This window comes from Neofelis nebulosa, chromosome 6 (assembly GCF_028018385.1).
Source record: "Neofelis nebulosa isolate mNeoNeb1 chromosome 6, mNeoNeb1.pri, whole genome shotgun sequence".
Classification (NCBI taxonomy): Eukaryota; Metazoa; Chordata; class Mammalia; order Carnivora; family Felidae; genus Neofelis; species Neofelis nebulosa.
Window position 1 is genome coordinate 154,023,222 of NC_080787.1, and position 20,946 is coordinate 154,044,167.

The 20,946-nt window shown below is 49.2% G+C and overlaps 1 protein-coding gene across 19 annotated transcripts in view; it reads left to right on the forward strand.

Moving 5' to 3' along the window:
• AFDN (afadin, adherens junction formation factor) overlaps positions 1-20,946 on the forward strand; it is a 140,228-nt gene that overhangs the window by 88,668 nt on the left and 30,614 nt on the right. For all 19 annotated transcript variants that reach the window (XM_058735923.1, XM_058735910.1, XM_058735912.1 and 16 more), the window contains 5 exons: positions 3,493-3,758; positions 5,060-5,203; positions 6,465-6,663; positions 10,330-10,433; positions 12,733-12,819. In XM_058735923.1, the coding sequence (XP_058591906.1) occupies positions 3,493-3,758; positions 5,060-5,203; positions 6,465-6,663; positions 10,330-10,433; positions 12,733-12,819 (800 nt within the window). The remainder of the gene's footprint in view (positions 1-3,492; positions 3,759-5,059; positions 5,204-6,464; positions 6,664-10,329; positions 10,434-12,732; positions 12,820-20,946) is intronic.

Here is a 20,946-nt window from a genome sequence, read left to right on the forward strand (position 1 = left end):
AAATGAAAACTCAACAGCGAAGGCTGTCATAAGAGGGAAATATATAGCAATCCAGGCCTTCCTAAAGAAGGAAGAAATGTCTCAAATACACAACCTAACCTTACACTTAAAAGAGCTGGAAAAAGAATGGCAAAGCCTAAAACCAGCCGAAGAAGCAAAATAACGATTAGAGCACAAATCAGCTATCTTGAAATCAGAACAGTAGAACAGATCAATGAAACCAGGAGCTGATTCTTTGAAAGAAGTAACAAAATTGATAAACTGTATCCAGATTTATCAGAAAAGTAAAGGATGCAAATAAATAAAATCACGAATGAAAGAGGAGAGATCACAACCTACACCACAAAAACACAATGATAAGAGAACATTGTGAGCAATTGTATGCCAACAAATTGGGCAATCTGGAAGAAATGGACAAGTTCCTAGAAACATACACACTACCAAAACTGAAACAGGAAGAAATAGAAAGTTTGAGCAGATCCATGACCATTAAAGAAATAGAATCAGTAATCAAAACTCCCAACAAACAACAGTCCAGGGCCAGGTGGTTTTCCAGGGTAATTCTATCATTTAAAGAAGACTTAACACCTATTCTTTTGAAACTATTCCAAAAAAACAGAAACAGAAGGAAAACCTCCAAACTCATTCTATGAGTCCAACATTGCCTTGATTCCAAGAGCAGACAGAGACCCCACTAAAAAGAACTACAGACCAATTTCCCTCATGAACACAGATGCAAAAATTCTCATACAAGATACTAGCAAACCAAATCCAACAACACATAAAAAGAATTATTCACCATGAGCAAGTGGGATTTATTCCTGGGCTGCAAGGCTGGTTTAATATCCACAAATATAATCAATCAATCAATCAATGTGATACATCACATTAATAAAGGAGAAGAACCACAGGATCCTCTTAATAGATACGGAGAAAGCATTTGACAAAATACAGCTTTCTTGATTAAAAAAACTTATCAAAGGGATAGAAGGAACACACCTCAAGATCATAAAGGTCTCATATGGAAGACCCACAGCTAATATCCTCATGGGGCAAAAACAGAGCTTTCCCCCTAAGGTCAGGAGCACAACAACAATGTCCACTCCCACCACTATTATTCAGCACAGTGTTGGAAGTCCTTGCCTCAGCAATCAGACAACAAAAAGAAAAGGGGTTCAAATTGGCAAGGAAGAAATAAAACTCTTTGCAGAAGACCTGATACTCTGTGAAAAACCCAAAGACTCCACCAAAAAACTGCTGGAACTGATACATGAATTCAGCAAAGTTGCAGTGTGTAATATCAGCATACAGAAACCTGTTGCATTTCTATACACCAATGAGGAAGCAGCAGAAAGAGAATCAAGGAATTGATCCCATTTACAATTGTATCAAAACCCATAAAATACCTAAGAATAAACTTAACCAAAGAGGTAAAAGATCTATGCACTGAAAACTACAGAGAGCTTATAAAAGAAATCGAGGACACAAATGGAAAAACATTCCATGCTCATGGATTGGAAGAACAAACGTTGTTAAAATGTTGATACTACCCAAAGCAATCTATATATTCAGTGCAATCCCTATCAAAATAACAACAGCATTCTTCACAGAGCTAGAACAAACAATTATAAAATTTGTATGAAACCAGAAAAGACCCCGAATAGTCAAAACCAAAGCTATAGGCATCACGGTTCCGGACTTCAACCTGTATTACAAAGCTTTAATCATCAAGACAATATGGTACTGGCACAAAAACAGACAGTTCAGTGGAACAGAATAGAGAATCTAGAAATGGACCCACAAACATATGGCCAGATAATCTTAAAGCAATAAAGAATATTCAGTGGAAAAAAAGACTTTCTTCAGCAAATGGTATTGGGAAAACTGGACAGCAACCTGCGCAAGAATGAACCGGGACCACTGTCTTGCACCATACACAAAAGCTCAAAATGGGTGAAAGACCTAAAATTAAGCCCAGAAACCATCAGAATCCTAGAGGAGAAAACAGGCAACAACCTCTTTGACCTCGCCTGCAGGCAACTTACTTGACATGTCTCCAGAGACATGGGAAACAAAAGCAAAAGTGAACTATAGGGACGTCATCAAGAGAAAAAGCTTCTGCACCACAAAGGAAACAATCAACAAAACTAAAAGGTAGCCTACAGAATAGGAGAACATATTTGTAAATGACATATCGGATAAAAGGTTATTATCAAAAATCTGTGAAGAACTTAACACCGCCCCCCCCCAAAACTAATCAGGAAAGAAATGGGCAAAAGACATGAACAGACACTTTTCCAAAGAAGACCTCCAGGTGGCTAACAGACATGTGAAAACATGTTCAACCTCACTCATCATCAGGGAAATACAAACCAAAACCACAGTGAGATACCACCTCATGCCTGTCAGAATGGCTAATATTAACAACTCAGGCAACAACAGATGCTGGCAAGGATGTGGAGAAAGGGGAACCCTTTTGCACTGTTGGTGGGAATGCACACTGGTGTGGCACTCTGGAAAACAGTGTGGAGCTTCCTCGAAAAATTAAAAATAGAACTACCCTATAACCCAGCAATTGTACTACTAGGTATTTATCCAAAGGACACAAAAACGCTGATTCGAAGGGGCCCATGCATCCCAATGTTTATAGCAGTGCTATCAACAATAACCAAAGTATGGAAAGAGCCTAAATTTCCATCAACTGAGGAATGGGTAAAGATGATGTGGTATCTCGGGGCGCCTGGGTGGCTCAGTCGGTTAAGCGGCCGACTTTGGCTCAGGTCATGATCTCGCGGTCCGTGAGTTCGAGCCCCGCATCGGGCTCTGCTGACAGCTCAAAGCCTGGAGCCTGTTTCAGATTCTGTGTCTCCCTCTCTCTGACCCACCCCCCCCCCCCCCCAGTTCATGCTCTGTCTCTCTGTCTCAAAAATAAATAAACGTTAAAAAAAATAATAAAAAAAAAATGATGTATCTGTATACAATGGAATGTTACTCGGTGATGAGAAAGAACGATGTCTTGCTACTTGCAGCGACGTGGATGGAACTAGAGTGTATTATGCGAAGCAGAATAAGTCCGTGAAAGACAAATATGATTTCCCTAGTGGAATTTAAGAAACACAACAGATGAACATAGGGGAAGGGAAGGCAAAATAAGATACAACCAGAGAAGGAGACAAATTAGACTCTTAAACACAGAGAACAGACTGAGGGTTGCTGGAGTGGAGGTGGGTGGGCGGGATGGGCTAGATGGGTGATGGGCATCGAGGAGGGCACTTGTTGGCATGAGCACGGGGTGTTATATGTGACTGTTTTTCAAAAAGTCTCTTAGGGTGAACTTAAGTGTAGTTAACACCTGTGTGGGTGTGACTCCTTCCTGTTTGAATAGATTGGTATCTTCAACATGACTAAATTGGTATTATTGCCATAATCGCTGTCTTCTCAAGTGCACCGTTGATTCACAGACTCGTCTTTTCATCCCGTATCTCTGCACAGATGACGTCTTGCACACGCTCACGGGAGCGATGGCGCTGCTGAGGCGCTGCAGGGTCAATGCTGCTCTGACCATCCAGCTTTTCTCTCAGCTCTTCCACTTCATCAACATGTGGCTCTTCAACAGATTGGTGACCGACCCCGAGTCGGGACTGTGCTCTCACTATTGGGGGGCGATCATCCGCCAGCAGCTGGGGCACGTGGAAGCCTGGGCAGAGAAGCAGGGATTAGAGCTGGCGGCCGACTGTCACCTGAGCCGGATAGTGCAGGTGGGCTGAACCGAGTCTCCTCGCGCAGGTTCATGGACGTCGTTACGAGTGTGTCTCATTCGGTGCGGGGTGAGAACTTGGGTTCGGCACGGCCTCCATAGCCCCCGTTGGGGTTTTTCACGTGCTGTGCTGGTGTGTCTGGGTCGCTGTAACAGGATACCTCAAGCTCGGTGCTTAGACCACAGACACGGTCTCGCGGTTGTTGAGGCCAGAAGTCCAAGACCAAGGTGTCGGCAAGGTGGTTCTCTGCCTTCGTCTTCAGGGTGTTTTCCCTCTGTGCGTGTGTGTCTCCGATGTGCACTGTTTGTAAGGACACCAGTCACGTTAGACCTGCCGCCCTCACTTCCTTCCACCATGACCCCATCTCCAAGTAAGGCCCCACTCTGACGTAACGGGGTGAGGACTGCAGCGTATGAGCTTTAGGGGCCACAGTTCAGCCCATAACAGGTCGTAACCAGTAGCATAGATGTCGTTCAGAGGTTCTTTTTACTGAGACCAGTAGGTGTATTTCATAAAAGTCCTTCCTGAAAGGTGGATTCCAGCCAAAGACTGGGTAATAATTCGCTCTTCATCACGTGGAGCCGGGAGAGCACAAAGCAAAAACCCATAGTAGACGTACGGAAGATAAAGAGAAGGGTCTGAGCGTAGCACTTGGCAGTCCCCACCTCCCAAAGGACAGGAGCACGAGGAGGAGAAGGGGACCAAGGCACACATGACAGTGCGGGCCCGACTCGTTCTCCAGGAGCCCTTGCACGGCCAACGACCGGAAACCACAGCTCCACAATCGAGGGAACGAGGATCCACAACCTCAAACCCAGGACTTCTATCATCACAGAGTATAACTCTGTATTTTTTCTCAATTTCTGAATCTCTTTTAAAGTAATTTAGTACCAAAGGAGGCTGCTACCCTCCTCGCGTGGCGGGAGCTGCTTGTGGGAAAGGTCATTACAGGGAGACTTCATTCAGACCCCAGTAACTGGTCATCGGACTAGTCACGTAAACTTTTAAGCTTCTCAGAATTTTTTAAAAGTTTTGTGAACATAAAGAATTGAACATCGTTTACGCTTCTGTATTTTAGTAAAATATAAATGTATATACGTTTCAGTAAAATTATGAGGCTATCTAAACCCTTACTAGACCATGTTTTTCAGCTCAGTTCAATGTCAATAGAAGTGTGTTTACTTAAAAAGATTCTGCGTTTCAAAATGAAATTAGCAAGTTCTTACCGTTTTAAGCATTACATACAGGGGAACGGTTCTGAACTATTCCTGAATCGTATCTCCTGTTACTCCTCCAACCAGGCGACCACTTTGCTCACCATGGATAAATATGCTCCTGAGGACACCCCAAATATCAACAGCACCTGCTTTAAGTTAAATTCACTGCAGCTGCAGGCCTTGCTACAGAATTACCACTGTGCGCCCGATGAGCCCTTTATCCCCACGGTGAGTGAGGCGCCGTTAGCCACACGGCACGACACACGTTTGCGTAGGGAAATTCCAGTTAGGGGGCTTTTAATAGTTCCCTTTTTTCTTTAACAAATAAGCTAATATGCTTAATCATCTCATAAGATCATTTTTGGTGGTGTAGCTGTTCGGGTTTGGTACAAGAAGTAGAAACTAGGGGCTCCTGGCTGGCTCAGCCGGTTAAGTGTTCCTCTGGATTTCGGCTCAGGTCGTGATCTCACGGTTGGTGGGTTCCAGCCCTGTGTTGGGCTCTGCACTGACAGTGTGGCGCCTGCTTGGGATTCTCTCTCTCCCTCTCCCTCTCTGCCCCTGCCCCACTCGCTCTTGCTTTCAAAATAAATAAAATAAATGTTAAAAAAAAAAACAAAATAGAAACTCCACAAGCATTTAGAGTAGGGAGGGATTTAATTCAGGGAATTAGGTTCTTGGAAAGACGGTGAAAGGACAGAGGGAGGAAGACGGCAGGTGCTGTGGTCACAGCTGAACCCCGTCTGCTCGCCGCAGGCCTCCTGAGAGGGGCAGTTCTTGGGGGGGGACGTGCCCACCTGTGGGACTGGGTTGATGCCAAGGAAGGACTCGAACAGAGTAGCCCAGGGTGGGAAACCCACAGGTGCCGGCCAACACACAGCACGTGGGAGCGCGGTGCAGCCACCCCGTTCACAGGGGACATAGTGGCTGCGGATACAGTGCGCCACCACCTGTCCGGGTTCCAGAGAAGACAGGCACGTCTGTGGCGGCAAGGGCCCGGGAGGCTGATCCTGGGCGCGGGGGGGGGGGGGGGGGGGGTGGGGGTTGAGGCGGGGGGCTTCTACGGGGAGGCCTCTGCTCCATGAGTCGGTGCACTTGTCCACGGAGCTGCCTAGTGAGGGGCTGGGACCTTCCCTCTGTCGGCTGCGAGTGCGTGGTTTTATCCTGTTCACACTCACCCTTGTGTGAGCCTTTCCTGTCATTAAACGTTCTGAAAAAACTGGGCTGTTAGCAAGTGGATATGAAAAAATTGCAAGGAGAAAATGATTACCCTTGAAAAGGGGAACAAACATTTTCTGTTCACATGTTAAAAGTGTGTACCCCGTCAACGTTCCATTGCTCTGGGAACTGGTGGTGTGCAAATCGATATGTTCACCCTCCCTCCGCAGCCCTGCCGGAGCGTGTAGCCACGCGAACGACAGAACTTCTTTGAACGGTTAGCCCGCTGCACCCGGGCGTGTCTTCTTAACTCGTGCCTTCCTTTCCCCCCCAGGACCTGATAGAGAATGTCGTGGCCGTGGCCGAAAACACGGCCGACGAGCTGGCGCGCAGTGACGGGCGGGAGGTGCAGCTGCAAGAGGACCCTGATCTGCAGCTGCCTTTTCTTTTGCCGGAAGACGGCTATTCTTGTGACGTTGTCAGGAACGTTCCAAACGGTTTACAAGAATTTCTGGACCCTCTGTGCCAGAGAGGTGAGTCGCCTTTGCTGCGCCTGCGGTCTGCGCCGCGGCCCGGGTCCAAGTGAGAACTGGTCGTGCCGCGTCCTCACGTGCGGTCCCCCGCATCGTGCACCCACCCCGTGCTTTCCGAGAAGGCCGTGTTCTGGGGCTCGGGAGTGAGCGCTCCACGGCGACAAGGGGTCAGAAACGTGCAGCCACCAAGGGCACTTACTGTGCACGCTCGGTGTCACGGCCACACGTCTGCTGGGCTGGTGGGAAGGGCCTTTGGTTGCTCCTCCCTTGGTTTCTTGTGGGCCTGGAACGGAATCGTCCCTGGGGGGTGACGCGTGTCGGGGCGGCACCGGGTCTGGAATCGGACGGTCTGAGGCGTGACCTCAGCCTCGTCACCTGTGACTTCCCCTCTGTGAAACGGACACATGGATGGCGTGCCCCTCGTGGGATTGTCGTGAGGACCGAGCAGGCACTCAGTGGCAGAGTGAGCCTCCGGTGTGGCCGCTGCCGTCACCGTGCCCAGTGCCCGCGGGGGCCTGCCACGTGCTGGTTGGCCAGGCTCCAGCCTGTCTCGTCTCCGGGCAGCGGGCGTCCCTGGTTTGATCCTGTGCCTTTTTACGTATTGTTGGTGCGTGTGGATAAAAATGCCACACTTAGACCTGAAGCGTGAACTTTTAAATTAGGCCAAGTTGCAGTCCCAGTCTGCTGCCTTATTTTGTACCGCGGAGCTCAGATGAGTAGAAAGATAGATTCGAGATTCAGGAGTTCGTTTAAACAAAAACACTAATAGCAAAGTTAAGGTTTTGTGTCCGTCAGTATATCAGTGTAGCGTGATTTGTAATCTCACCGAATATTCCACTTGCTACAATCCATAGATTCTCCTGTTTTTAAAGATCTTGACGGTTTAAAATTTTTTCACTTCACAAAGGCTGCTGCTTGTAACGGAAGGGTTACGTGCTTCTACATCCCCCAGCAAATGTGGCTGGAGCCCCGCCTGCCCCCCAGGGATGGTGACCGGGGGCTTGGGGAGGCGGAGGCGAGGCGGCCCGTGCCGCTTGAAGGAACCTCGCGGGAAGGATGAAGGGGCAGGCACGGAGCCTGTGTGAGCGGGGCAGGAGGGGGTCCGGGCCGCAGCATGCGTCGAAGAAAGCTGCGGTCGAGATTGGGACTCTCGGGGCCACGGCTCCTGTCAGGGGGACCCCACGTCCCGGCAGACTGGGGCTGAGCTGGTCTCTGGCACCACACCCATCAGCCGTGTTTCCTCAGCACCTCACACACCCGGGGAGGTGATGACGGGCGCCTTCCCAGACCTCCTCCTCCCCGCGGCCCTCCGCGGCCGGCCGGCCGGCCCGTCAGCGCTGGGCTTGCTGGCTCTCCTGCCCCCGGCTCGGCCCCGCCACCTCCAGGATCAAGCACGCCAGCGGCCAAGCACGATAAGCCACCTCCACGTGGTCTTAGTTCTCGACCTCGTTGTCAGCGTTGAACCGCGCGTCGTACGGCCCCGCGGACGCCCCTGTGCCTTGCTCCCTGTTGCTGCTGCTCGTTACTTTAAATCCGCATCAGGCAACCCTTTGTCAAGAAAACTCAGCCTCCTCCTTGCACTGAAGCCACTTTTCCACAAGGGCTTCTGTGTTCTCTTGGTTAGGGTTCTTGTGAGAGCACTTGAAGCGCGTGAATACGTCTGTCCGGGGTCAGGCTCCCCGTACCCCTCAGCACCTAGCGGCGGGCTGCTGGGCGCCCAGGGCTCAACAAGCCCCGCTTCTCATTAATTCCTTGAGAACGAGCACGAGGGAAGACTAATTTACTAGCATTCTTCGGATGCGTACGTGTAACTTGTGGTGTGTGCACAGCTGTCAGTGTTGGGGTACGTGCCCTAGAGAGGTTTGCCAAGCTGGGAAGACTCCGGTCTTGCCTTGATGGTGAAGTGCACCTCGTGCCTTCCCCTGAGGCTCCCTTGCATGATTGATTTCAGGACATAGGTGATATTTCATCATGGTCTTGGCATCCCCACATCATTTCGTATGTGTTAGATGGTAACACAGCCTATTACACAGATGCCTTTAAAAGACTGACAAAGAACTGGGTGTTTTCTTTTATGACATCAGTGTTTTTGATTCTTCAAGCTTAATTCTTTGTAAGCCAAATAAAGAACTACTGTGCTCTCTCCGTGTATATTCCTTTTGTTTTGTCGTATCCTGCAGTCCTGTGAGAGAAGGCTGTGAAACCAGCTCGGACTCCCACCTGACCTGAGATGCGTTCCTTAAGCTGAGGCAGCAGGAACTGTCTGCTTGATGTATGACTCAGCCTTGTTGTGGAACCCTGATGTTTGAAAAAATAAGAAAATGATGAAAACTGTTAATTTCCAAAGTGTGCTAATCGATTACATGAGTATCACAATTCCCTAAAGCAGGAGAGAGAGAAGTTGCAGGTTTTATTTGAATGAAACTGGATTGAAACAGTGATTTAACAACAAAAAAAGACTATACGTTTACATCTTTATCTTAACCAAGTAATTGTGACGTCTCCTTTTCCCTTTACCGCAAAAAAATGTCCTAAGTGCCCCAGATAGCCATACTTTCCTTACTGGTGGAATCCTAGTGTGGGAGAGGGCCCGCCAGCACCTACTGGGACTCTGCCCAGTCCTGGGTCCTCAGGGCACCCTGGGGCCGGGAGGGCCGCTGAAGAGCACACATTTTGGGGGGGCGGGGTGCTCTTCAGAGCTGCTAACTGCTAATAATAATGAGACTGCCGTGGAGAGAATTTAAGAACTGTGCAAGGCCTGCGTGATACGACTTTGTCAAGAAATTTCTGGGAAACACAGAATAAGATCTCAATGAAGAATGACATAAATTGAAAGGCTTACTTTTGTAAAGATACCGTTTGTTCATGATGGGAATACCAAAGATGCTCCTTAAAACATTACAAAATGATTCTAAGATTTATTTGTAAGAGCTTTAGGTAACTAGTAAGGAAATTGGGACAAAGGGTAATGAATGAGTAGGGACCCATCCTCCTGCAGAACCACCACACAGGTCACATGACACCCTGGCCATCACCATACCGCCTGACTACGGGCAAACACCTGCGTTAGCATTGTCCCTGGTCCCGCTGTGCAGGGCATCGCCCACACACAGGAGCACACACAGGTCAGCAAGGAAGGAGGGACAGCATAATTCAGTCATTTCTCCAAGAAGTGAGGAGAAAAGTTCTTTGGAAATAAATGGGGGGGGGGGCGGGAGGGGAGATCAGTTGCACTTTTCGTCTTGATGTTGATCCGTTAGACCAAAAAATAATGATTTTAATTATCTGATAAGACCATTTTGAGAGGGAATAAAGGTGTAGAGTAAGAAAAGTAAACGCTGTTACTAGATACTAAGTATTCGATGCTTAATGTTACTTCCCTTCTTGAAGATTGTTTTTGCTTTTTCTTTAATTTTTTTTTAATGTTTATTTTTGAGAGAGAGCAGGGGAGGGGCAGAGAGAGAGGGAGGAGACACAGAATCTGAAGCAGGTTCCAGGCTCTGAGCTGTGAGCACAGAGCCCAGCGCGGGGCTCGAACTTACAGATCGCGAGATCATGACCTGAGCTGAAGTCGGACTTAACCAACTGAGCCACCCAGGTGCCCCTCGAAGATTGTTTTGACATGCTTTACTTTTCAGTTTTATAATTTGCTTGTTTTCTCCTTAGGGTTTTGCAGGTTAATTCCTCATGCACGTTCACCAGGTACTTGGACGATATATTTTGAAGGTGCAGATTATGAGAGCCATCTTCTGCGTGAGAACACAGAGCTGGCAAGTATTGTGAAGGGTGATGGGCGGGATAGAGACCGACCTGTATTCCTTATGATTCGAAAATGGAATGCAAACCCGTTCCTTGATTGTAGAGAGTGTTGTTGTGATAAAAAAAAAAAAAAAAAAAAAAAAATTCTTTTTTTTTAAGATTTTATTTTTAAGTACTCTCTACACCCAATGTGGAGCTTGAACTCACAACCCCAAGATCAAGAGTCACACGTTCCACCGACTGAGCCAGTCAGGGGGCCCTAAAAAACACCTTTAAGTACCAATTTTATTTAAAAATCTGAAACTATGATTTGTGTATATTTTTCCCATGCTATGTTTATACACTTTTTTCCATAAACAAATGATACTTTTAAAATTAAAAAATATTTCTGCTCACAGCTATACCAGTCTTACTGTTAATACGTGTTTTTAGACACATATTAATACAATAGCTTTAATGAATTTTATTAGGGAATATTTTTCTTTGTTAAAAATATTTTCTCCTTATAGTTGGTTCTACCCTGTATTAAGTTTGTATCACATCACTTAACATTTTGTATCTTTTGAAAGAGTAGTCAATCCCCGTATTTGTTAGCTTCATACATTTTATGGAAGATTCTCCTTTGCTCCCTACAAGGAGTTTTAGACAACAAAGAATGTTTTTCCGTGCCTGAGAACGTGACATGTACTGACATGTCTTTCATTAACATACGAGTGCAGAAAAAATAGAAGCAAATGAAATCTTTCCTCCTTGAACTTTTGTTGAGTTGCTCAGTTTAAATATTTTGCTATAATTGCCATTTTCATCTTTTAAACCACTTCAGGGTTCAAAGGAACAACAAACGTAACCATACTTTGTCAAGATTCCTGTGGGTAGGGCGTGAGTGCATTACCTGTGATGAGATGTGGCCATTTATTCACTGCCCGCCTGTCCCCAGAAGGCATGGAGTAGGCCCCGTGTGCCCGAGCGAAGGTTTAGAGATTCTGCGTGTGAAAACAGCCACGGGACTTCGTTATACTATCCCAGTTATTAATCAGTAGTCAGTCCAAACGTTTTGCCCATTTTATATATAATTTCCAAGAAAACGTAGATTTTCGTAAGGTGGTATACTTAACGTAAGATGGTGTTTTGTGTATTTTGTGTATTGAATTCAAAGGGACTTTTATCATGGCATAGTAGCCTACTTCAGATTTGAGTGCGTGTTTCCAGCGCCTGACTTCGTTGATAGTCGCCCGGTTAGGCCAAATAGCTGGGCCCTAACTGCTGCCACCACGCACGTGCTTCTCATACTCGCGTCCACCTGCTAGCTGGTGGCCAAGTCCCACGCAACAGCAGTTACAGCTCCCAAATTTTACAGGGAAGAAGTACCTTGGTAGATGAGACCAGGGATTCCTCATCTTTCTAGTTTGTTGCAAGACCCCTCGGGAGATCCCAGGTCTTAATCTAAAAAAAAAATTGTAACATCAGCCATTGTTTATTTTCCTTAAACTATTCTCTCACTGACCTTGGTCCTAAATTGGCAAGCCATATGTAATTACCACTTGTTGGCAGTGTGCCTTTGTACTTAGTGTATTTAATTGATTAAATTCTCCCTTAGTGCGTATGCGCTGGTGATTTCCTTCTTCAGCTCTGTTTATCCTCCGTGTGAGGTGCGACTTGTGTATGACGTAACTGCGGTGGGTAATTCCTCGTTCTCCTTCGGTTACGGATCATTTCAAGAACTGGCGTGTCTCATCGAGCCGCGACTTAGCTCCTTCGGGTCTGTTACCCAACGTGGTGACCCAGCACTGTGGGCACTGCCGCGGCATTGTGTGGGTGTTGTGTGTTTGCTAAGATAAAATGACAGCCGTATCTTCCCGAGAGACGGGGACGCTTGGTGACAGCGGTTGTTGGCTGACCTCCCCATAGATGGTGTAAAAGGAGTCTAAATTGCTTCTTTAAAAAACACCTAGTAGTTTACTTTGCAAGGTAATACAGTGAAAACTTGGTATTGTGTCTATGGTTGGGTTTTTCTAATCTGGTAGTGATGGAAGCTTAGTTTTGTTGGAGAAATTAGGCTCTCGAAACACGTTTAAGTAGCACGTGTGACTAGATTCATCTTCAAGGTATTGACACGAGTACGGGCACTTACTGTACTGGCTTCACGCACGAGGAGTATCTGTAGTCCTTGACTGGTCTTCTTCCCGCTCCCTGCCCCCTGCCTCTGTCCCGTGCGCCCCGGTGCGTAGGATCGCTGCGTCGGTCAGGAGGTGGCGAGCCTAGAAACGCTTCGTTTCAGCCGTAAGACACACCTTTGTTTTTATTCTTCAGGCTCAGCCTCTGCGGAAAGAACCTGAAATAATCACTGTGACTCTGAAAAAGCAAAACGGAATGGGCCTCAGCATTGTCGCGGCAAAGGTAGGGCGGAGTTGGCGCCGTGCAAGTTGGCACACCACATTCCTGAGACCTTGAATCAGCTGTTGGCCACGGCGGGACGCGGGGGCGTCGTTCCCCGCCCGTGGGCCGCGTGCGTGTGCGGTCCTGTTTCTGGGCTGTTTCTGCGGCCGGGACCGCCGTGCTCAGGCTCCTTTAACCGAGGGCTGGCCTGCTCTCAGTTTAAGCCGGGGCTGGAGGGCGTGCGACCTCGACGTGGGGCGGCCGGTGCTCCCGAGGAGCAGACTGAGTCAAAACGTGACGCGCCGCGACAGGCAAGAGAGCCCCGGTGTGGGAAGAGGGGGATTCCTGGGTTTGAAATGGGAGATGGGTCTCGCACGTGGTCAGAGTGGGGCGAGAGGCACGGGCTGCGCGTCGTTCCGGCAGGTGCGGCTGCCTGCGTGGGGCATCAGGAGGGAAGCCTTCCCGCCGCATAGTGAGTACCGGGAAGGGAGGAGTAGGGGACGCACTGGGAACAGGCAGGGATGGAGCAAACCGGGCCTGGGGGCTGGGGACCTGCCCCCGCACTGCCAGGGAGAGCCCCGTGCTTTGGGAGTTGGGGAGCCGAGATTCTTGATTGGCGAGCGAGGTCTCCGCACTGTGTCTTGTCCCCAAAGAAAGATGAAAGGGACGTGACGGAGCTGGCGTCTCAGGATGCCGTGTCGCGCAGGGCTGTGGTGTAAGGACCGATAGGGGAACGGGGGGGCCACGGGGGGATTCCGGCTGGCAGTCAGCTGGCCGAGGCGAGCGCCCGCCCGCTGGGCGTGCACGGAAGGTGCTGTGCGGGGCACAGCGGTCTGGTTCCGAAGCACCGGCTTACATGGGGTCACCCTTAGATGTGGACTGTTTTGTCTTTGCCGCCCAACTGAATCAGATGCCCATTTTGAGGGAAAAAAAGCGTTAGGATAAAAAATTAACCTTGCAGCAATCAGATATACCAGAAAACTTTAACCTTTATATTTTCTGGGGTGTGTATAAATCCTCTTTCAAATATTCCTCTTGGGATTTGAAACAGTCATCTGTGGGGTGATAGGAGCTACCATTTATCAGCGACTCCATCTTTTCCGGCTTAAAAAATTATCTTTCAGTACAGAACTACCTGTTTGCTGAAGATTTAAGTCTCTCTTACATGTAAGCGGCTTTGATCCTCTCTCTCTGGCACCCTGCCACGTGGACAGGACGGGCATCATCTACGCAGGGAGGCCCGCCTCGGGCGCCCCCGGCCCTCTCCCTGGCTGGCCCCCAGCCCCCGTTCTTGCGTGGTTAGGACAGGGAGACACATCGAAGCCCCAGTCGCGCCTCTCGTCGCTTACCTGCACCTGCGGGTGAGGGGACGGGGAGAGGGTGCCGGCGCCCTGGTTCTCCCCCAAGGAGCGGTTCCTGCTCAGGGTCAGACGGCAGGCAGTGAGGACGGTCTTCTCAACGTCAGGAGGAGCCCTTTAATAGACCGGGGCGGCGAAAGGACTGAACCGCAGTGAGGCAGTGGGGGCACGGGTGAGGCCCCGTGAGGAGGTCTCTGCGCGGAGCTGCCGAGCCGGGACCAGTGCTGACGGCTGCTTGCACCCGGCCCGCGCCCACCGTCGTGGCTGCTGGCCACACAGCTGCACTCGTGTCTTCTTGGTGGCCCCCTGCACTTGGCCGCCTCTGCCGAGCGCCTGTGCGTTCTGTGTGTGTTCGCGTTCACGCGAGGAAGCACGGCAAAACGCTGTTCCCTCCGCGTAGTCAGTACAGAGTGCTTTTGCCGTAAAAATAGAAATGACTCTGGAATCCTTGACGTTACAAAAGCATTTGTGGTAAGAAACCGGCGCAGCACAGTGACTGAGTCCCATTAGCCTCACGTAGTTTGGAATATGCAGGACTTAGCTTCGGGGTAGGTAAGTAGTAACCTTAAGATGAGGTCTTTTGTTATTTTCGCCAATATTGGAAGAAGCTTCGTAGGAAAGCGGTGGTTAGTTGTTAGGGTAACATTTATTCCAAGAGAGAATGTCGAGTGCCTCTTGTGTGAAAACAGAGTGTAATTTTCGTGTTTTCATCTTTAGAACTCTAGGTTTTTGTTGTTGGTGTTTTCTGTACTAAGACGTTTAAAAAAGAGAGATTTGTAGATGGAAAATACCAGTGTTAGTATCTCTAATTGGGACATAGGATTCTAGAATTGGGGCTTCTTGGGGAATAGGAAGAACACAAGCTAGGTAGAAATCAAGGATCAACCTTTTTACCACCCACAGCCGGCAAGGAGAGCGTGGCCGGGGCCACATCTGTAGCAGACCGGCTGATACCCGGTTTCTGAAATAAACCTACTCTCTTCCCCTTCCTCTCCCCCTGCCGCAGCCACAGGCGTCCCCTCCTCTGGGAGCAGGGCCAGAAAGCAGAGCGCCTCACGCAGCAGGTGGTGGGGGTGGGGGGGTCCTTCCCAAAACTGGGAAGGTGGCATTCTCTCCAGCATTCCCAGCATTTCAACACTCTTCTTGTTTCTGGTCTTTTTAAATACTTTCCACAGCGAAAGTATAAATTCAGAACTAGAAGAAAAGTAATAGTTTCTCGAAAGGATTCCAGATTTAACGCTAAGGTGGTCTATGCATCAGATGATAAAATAGATTTCATAAAGAGGAGCGTGCTCCTGGCTCTATTTTCTTCTCCCACCGAGCCTGTATCAGTGATCCCTCGATCACTTGAGGGATGAGGCAAAACAATACAAGTGAGCGGATGGCATCAGAGGCCGGTGTTGATCCAAGGGTGCTTACGGACTGTGTAAACACCAGTGCAGAGTAGAGGTCGAGGACGGCCTCCCTGAGGAAACGCCTACTGAGCTGCAGCCTCCAGGGTGAGCAGGTGCTGGTCAGGTGGGAGGCGGCGAGCGGAGGCGCGGCCGTGTGGCCGGGGCACAGTGAGGGGGGCACGCCTTCCGAGGGGGACCCGGGGCAGGGGAGGTGAGGCCGCTTCTTGCAGAGCAGAGTCGCCCCCCCCCGCGGGGTGCTACACCGTGTGGGCCGCGTGGCCTGTGCCGCAGCTGTGGAGGTCCCGTCAGGGCGGGAGAGCTGGCGTGGGGTGGTGGTCGGTGGGGGAGTGGGGCTGTGTCCCACTGACACTTACAAAGCCCCCGAGGTCTTGATGGAGTTGTGTGACTTGTCACAGGGAAAAGAAGTCGCCATCGAAGGGGTTCGGAGAAAGGTGGAACGTGAACAGGGTACAGCTCTCTACAGAGCGCGGGTTCCAGGGGCCCAGAGGTGCAGCCGAAACAGCTAGGAGTAAGGAGTCTGTTACTAGTTTTCCAGAGGGGAGGTGGCAGTGGGGACGGCGGCCGGCCAGCCCGGGGCACGTGTTGGTGGGGAGCAGTGGGACGTTCACTAGACGGGGTCAGGCACCTGGTCTCGGTCAGTGTTACAGGGATGGTGTCTCTAGTGCGTCACAGGTGCTAGGACCTGTTAAATGACAGCTGTCCCTGCGATTGATGCATCGGCTCTAGCGGGTGAAAGGGAGACGCCCTGGCCGCCCCGTGGCTCGCCCTCAGCCATTGAGCTGGGGGTGGGGGTGTGGGGAGAGAGCCAGGTGTTCGGCCCCGAAGGTGGTAGGTTAGAGGTCGGGGGTGCCCGTGAGGCTGGGCGAGTGAGCATACCGTGTAGCAGCTGGTCGGTCGCATGTGGGCGTAGGGGACGCCCCCGGAGCCAGAGAGCGATGTGGGCGTCGGCTCGCAGACGCTCTAGAGGACGGAGCTCTGGGAGCCTGGTCTGTTGACTGGCCAGCGTGCCGCCGTAGGAGGCGGGAATGTGGCCTTGACGCCTGTTTGTCCCAGGAGACGGGAGCCTCGAGGATCCCAGGCACGCCCGATTGCCTGCTCCAGCTTCTTTGTAACGTCTTCACTTGGAAAGGAAGGCTCGGCACCAGAAATCACGAGTCATTGAGTTTACAGGCTTTGCTGAAGTGCCACGGTGCCGCTGACACCTGGCACAGGTCTGCGTAAATTACAGCGGTCCAGCAGATCTGTTTTCGAGATTTCAGGAATGTATCTTAAAGTGCAAGGCAGGCCAGCATCGAGCGAGAGAGCCACGGAAGAGATCTGAGCCAGTGCTGTCGTCTGTCATTTTGTTCTCTCGTTGCGGCTCTGTGTTCTGCCCACGAGGGCCTGTGGGCCCCCCCTGGTTAGCTTTGCCCCAGTAATTCTTACTTGTGTCTGTGTATTTTGTTTTCTCTGTAAGCTGTTGTGGTCTTTGTATCTGGCCCAGTCTTTCTTTGATTTTTTCCTTAATTAGCGTGTGGCTAGCTGCTGTGAGCCTGGACGATGTTTTGATGTTCAGCTCCCTGACGCCCCTTCCACACTGTGGTTCAGTTTTATGAAATCCAGATGATTGGGACAGTATGTGTGTGCAGTTTACTTTTTTCAAACGTTGCTTTTGGGGAAGTTTAGTGTTCTCCTTCTTACTCATCTGGGGGACAGCACGATGCTTCCTGTTTAATTTGGATTTTGTAAAATACAAACAATCCCCTCTTTATTTTTCTAGCTCTTTTTAAAGTTTAATAAAGTACAAAGTGAGCGAAAATGAGAGCTGACTGGTTACGTAAGAGTCTGAATGTGGCATTGGCTCCGGTCCGTGTTGATAAATGCCATACGGTGTCCTAACGTCCAGCTCAGAACTGTGCTGATCCGGGTCTCGAAAGACCAGCTGTGTTGGTTGCTGTTGAAAGCGGAGTGGAACAGACGGTTGCGTCTTTTTTCTGTTGGAGAAGTTGCTGTAGTCCTGAGATCAGAATGTGGTTCTCTGTTGTCGGAAGAACAGGATCGGTGGTGAGTTTCTCCAGGGTGCGGTTGTGGAATTGGATGTTCTTGTGCAAGGTCTTACCTGTGATGCTTCCAAGAATGCGTTTTCTTCCATTGTAACTTGTTTAAACCTGCCAATAATTAACTTGCTCACGAGGCAACCGGTGAACGTAGCTTGTAATTACACACCCAGAGGTTTGTTGCTCTGTATTTTAATGTTGCAAACTCTTAAGGTTCATAGAAATACAAGGTTTCTATGTGCTTTTTGTACCAGAAAAAAACCCATATAAATTTAATTCTGCTGATTGTGATATGGTGAAAATTGCTTGAAATAATGGCAAGCTGCTGCTGTGTAATTTGCTGAGGACGTTACAAGAGGATCCACCGTGTGACTTCTTTTGGCCACAGTAGGTGGTTTTTACTGTAGGCTTTTTCTGAAACCCACGTTTGCTAAAAGTGAACATAAAAATGACAGTTTTAAAGGCACATAGGATATTTTATTTTATTTAAAAATGATTAATCGAATAGTGTTTTAAAGGTGTTGTATGCTTTTAGACGATATACATACACACACGGATTTTAAGTTTTAAAATCTTACTTAATTAGCTTAAAACACAAAATTACTATGCCTTAAAGAAGAAGGTGAAAACAATGTTTATTAATATACCACCTCACTGTTAGAAGAATGAATTCTGCTATGAACTACAATTTAGTCCTTTGAAGAATTTGAGATCTTCATTCCTATGTTCTTTAATGTCCTTAGTGTGACCACGTGGGAAAGACTTAATCAAAGAAATGAAGTCAGGCATTTCTTGGTTCCTTGTTAAAATCAGTCTCAAAGTATGCAGTGTGACTGCGGAGTTTCTTCCATGGAAATGCCAGGAATAATTTTCTGTTAAGTTACGTGAAATGACCAGTGCCCTGCATGGCTGCTGTTCATGAATTTGGAAGTAATATTTTATATTTTTGTTCTAAAAGCGAAAGAGTAAATCATGTACAAGAAGACCTTTTTTTTACCTATTTTATAATAACAGTCTAAGTGCTCCTATCTTGGATTGACAGAATTCGTGGATTCTATTACAGCATTAACATGGTAGGAACACGAAACGTTAATACTCTAAAGCAAAACCGTTTCACGTGGCAGGACACCGGGTGCGCAGGGGTGTGTGTGTGTGGCCCACAGGATGCAGAGCCGGGTGGGAGGAAGGTTCACACTGCCCCAGCCTCGGCCACGTGCTCTCAGCCAAGGCTTGGGAGTCCGGACGCCCCCCTGCACGAGCGGTATACAGACGCAAGGAGCTCGTCTACTGGGCTCACCGCTTCCGTCCCCAGGCCACCTGGAGGGCCTCGGGGGGAGCCCTGCGCCTTTGCCCTGGTGCACCCACGTACACACCACACTTTGCGTCCAGTTTTTGGGGATCCGAGGACCTCCTGCAGCCCATCGGGAGGGCCCACCTAGGAATCTCCTGTTTAGTTCATTTCTTCATTTGGTAAAGAGGGAGAGAGTAGATGTGATATGCTCCTTGGGTCTTCTGTGCAGAGAGAGGGTAAGCGGCAAGCACGCTGGGTCTGGAGCCCGGCGTAACAGACCAAGTGTAGACGCGTCTTTGCTGCCAAACCAGGTGGGGAGCACCGAGCACCCAGCCACGTACTTGAGGCTGTATCGGGCACAAGTTTTAAAACTGATCATTTCGGAATTAAGGTAATTCCCACCAAGAAGAGAGAACTTGGCAGTGTTTTTGAAACCCTGGTCTGAATTTTAATAGTTTATGAATCAGAACTCCTTGTCTGATGAGAAAGAAGCAGCTTCAGCCACCGAGAAAGGAGTGTGTGGGCAGAGCGTCCTACGGAACGTCCTAATGAGTTTTCAGTCCTGCCGGGCTCTTGGGGTCCTCTCGGCCCACTATTGTTCTAGAACCTTCAGCAAAGAGCCCAGACTGCGTCTCCATTTCTGGGAACAATAGGCTTGAGTCCACACCGGCATGCCTTCCTTCCTCTGCTGCAGCCTGGTTTTGTTTTGTTTTGTTTTGTTTTGGGATTGTGATGTGATGATGTTTTTATGCTGTTACTCATATCATACCCCCCACACGCTCGGGGTGCCACTGAGCGTTTGAGGCGTGGGCTCCTCCGACCGAGTTTCTGTGCCTGAGGTGAGAGGGCCTCACCCTGGGCCTTCCCGAAGGTGCGCCGGCCGGACCCACATCAGCCTCTTCCCTGCGGCCTCTTCTCCTCCGACACGTAAGCTGCTGACCCGTGGGTGCCCGTCCTGTCCGGTTCTGGGGGGGTCGTCTTTCCTGCCTCCATCGTTCTCTTTGGGAGCCTTTTTGTTAGCTCCCTGCCGTTCCTCTTCTGCCCTTTTCCACGAGTGAGTCCCAGGACACTCCTGTGTCGCCTCTCCTCCCTCCACCCTGCCCTCCTCCTCCTCGGGAGTCCCCCCTCCCTCTCCAGCCCCTTCCTTCCATTCTACAAGAAAAAGAGGGAGACTCGGGGTGCACCCGAAGAGCGTAGGTGCTCAGATCACACGGGAGTGAGGTCATCTCCGCTGCTTCTCCGAGGACGGGGCCTCTAGCTCTTTGCTGCTCTCGGGCATGACTCCACTGGTGCCCATTCAGTTACCTGTCTGCAGCCCCAGGTGGGGCTGCAGGGCGGAGGCCAGCCGGAGCACCCAGGCGCTGTGCCGCCTCCCTCCCTCCCGTGTCTTTGGAAGGGGAGATGTGCTTCTGATAGCAACAGATTACTTCTCAGTACTTCCATTCATTCCAAAATTGGATCTCGTGGAATTCATAATTCCTGACGCCTTTGGAATAGATAACTGCTTTCCAGAAGACCCTTTTAAAAAAATTCTTTTTTAATGTTTATTTTTTAGAGAGACAGACAGAGTGTGAGTTGGGGAGGGGCAGAGAGAGAGGGAGACACAGAATCCGAAGCAGCTCTAAGTGTCAGCACGGGGCCCGATGCTGGGCTTGAACTCACGGACCGTGAGATCACGACCTGAGTCGAAGTCGGACGCTTAACTGACTGAACCACCCAGATGCCCCTGGCCTTTACATTTTAATGTTTGTGGATACTCTTCCCATGGTTGGAAATCGGGATGTATAATGTTACCAATAATAGATTTTATATTGTAAAAATCTTATTTTTAGCCAGTTGTCTGCATAACTACAAACTTATTGCTAGTGCTTGTGGTTACTAATAATATATATGCCATAAAAAAATAGTTTTAGAATAGTGTTGTCCAATAGAACGTGTGAGCCACATAGGTAATTTTAATTTTTTTTTTTTATTTTTTTTAACATGAAATTTATTGTCAATTTGGTTTCCATACAATACCCAGTGCTCACCCCGTCAGGTGCGCTCCT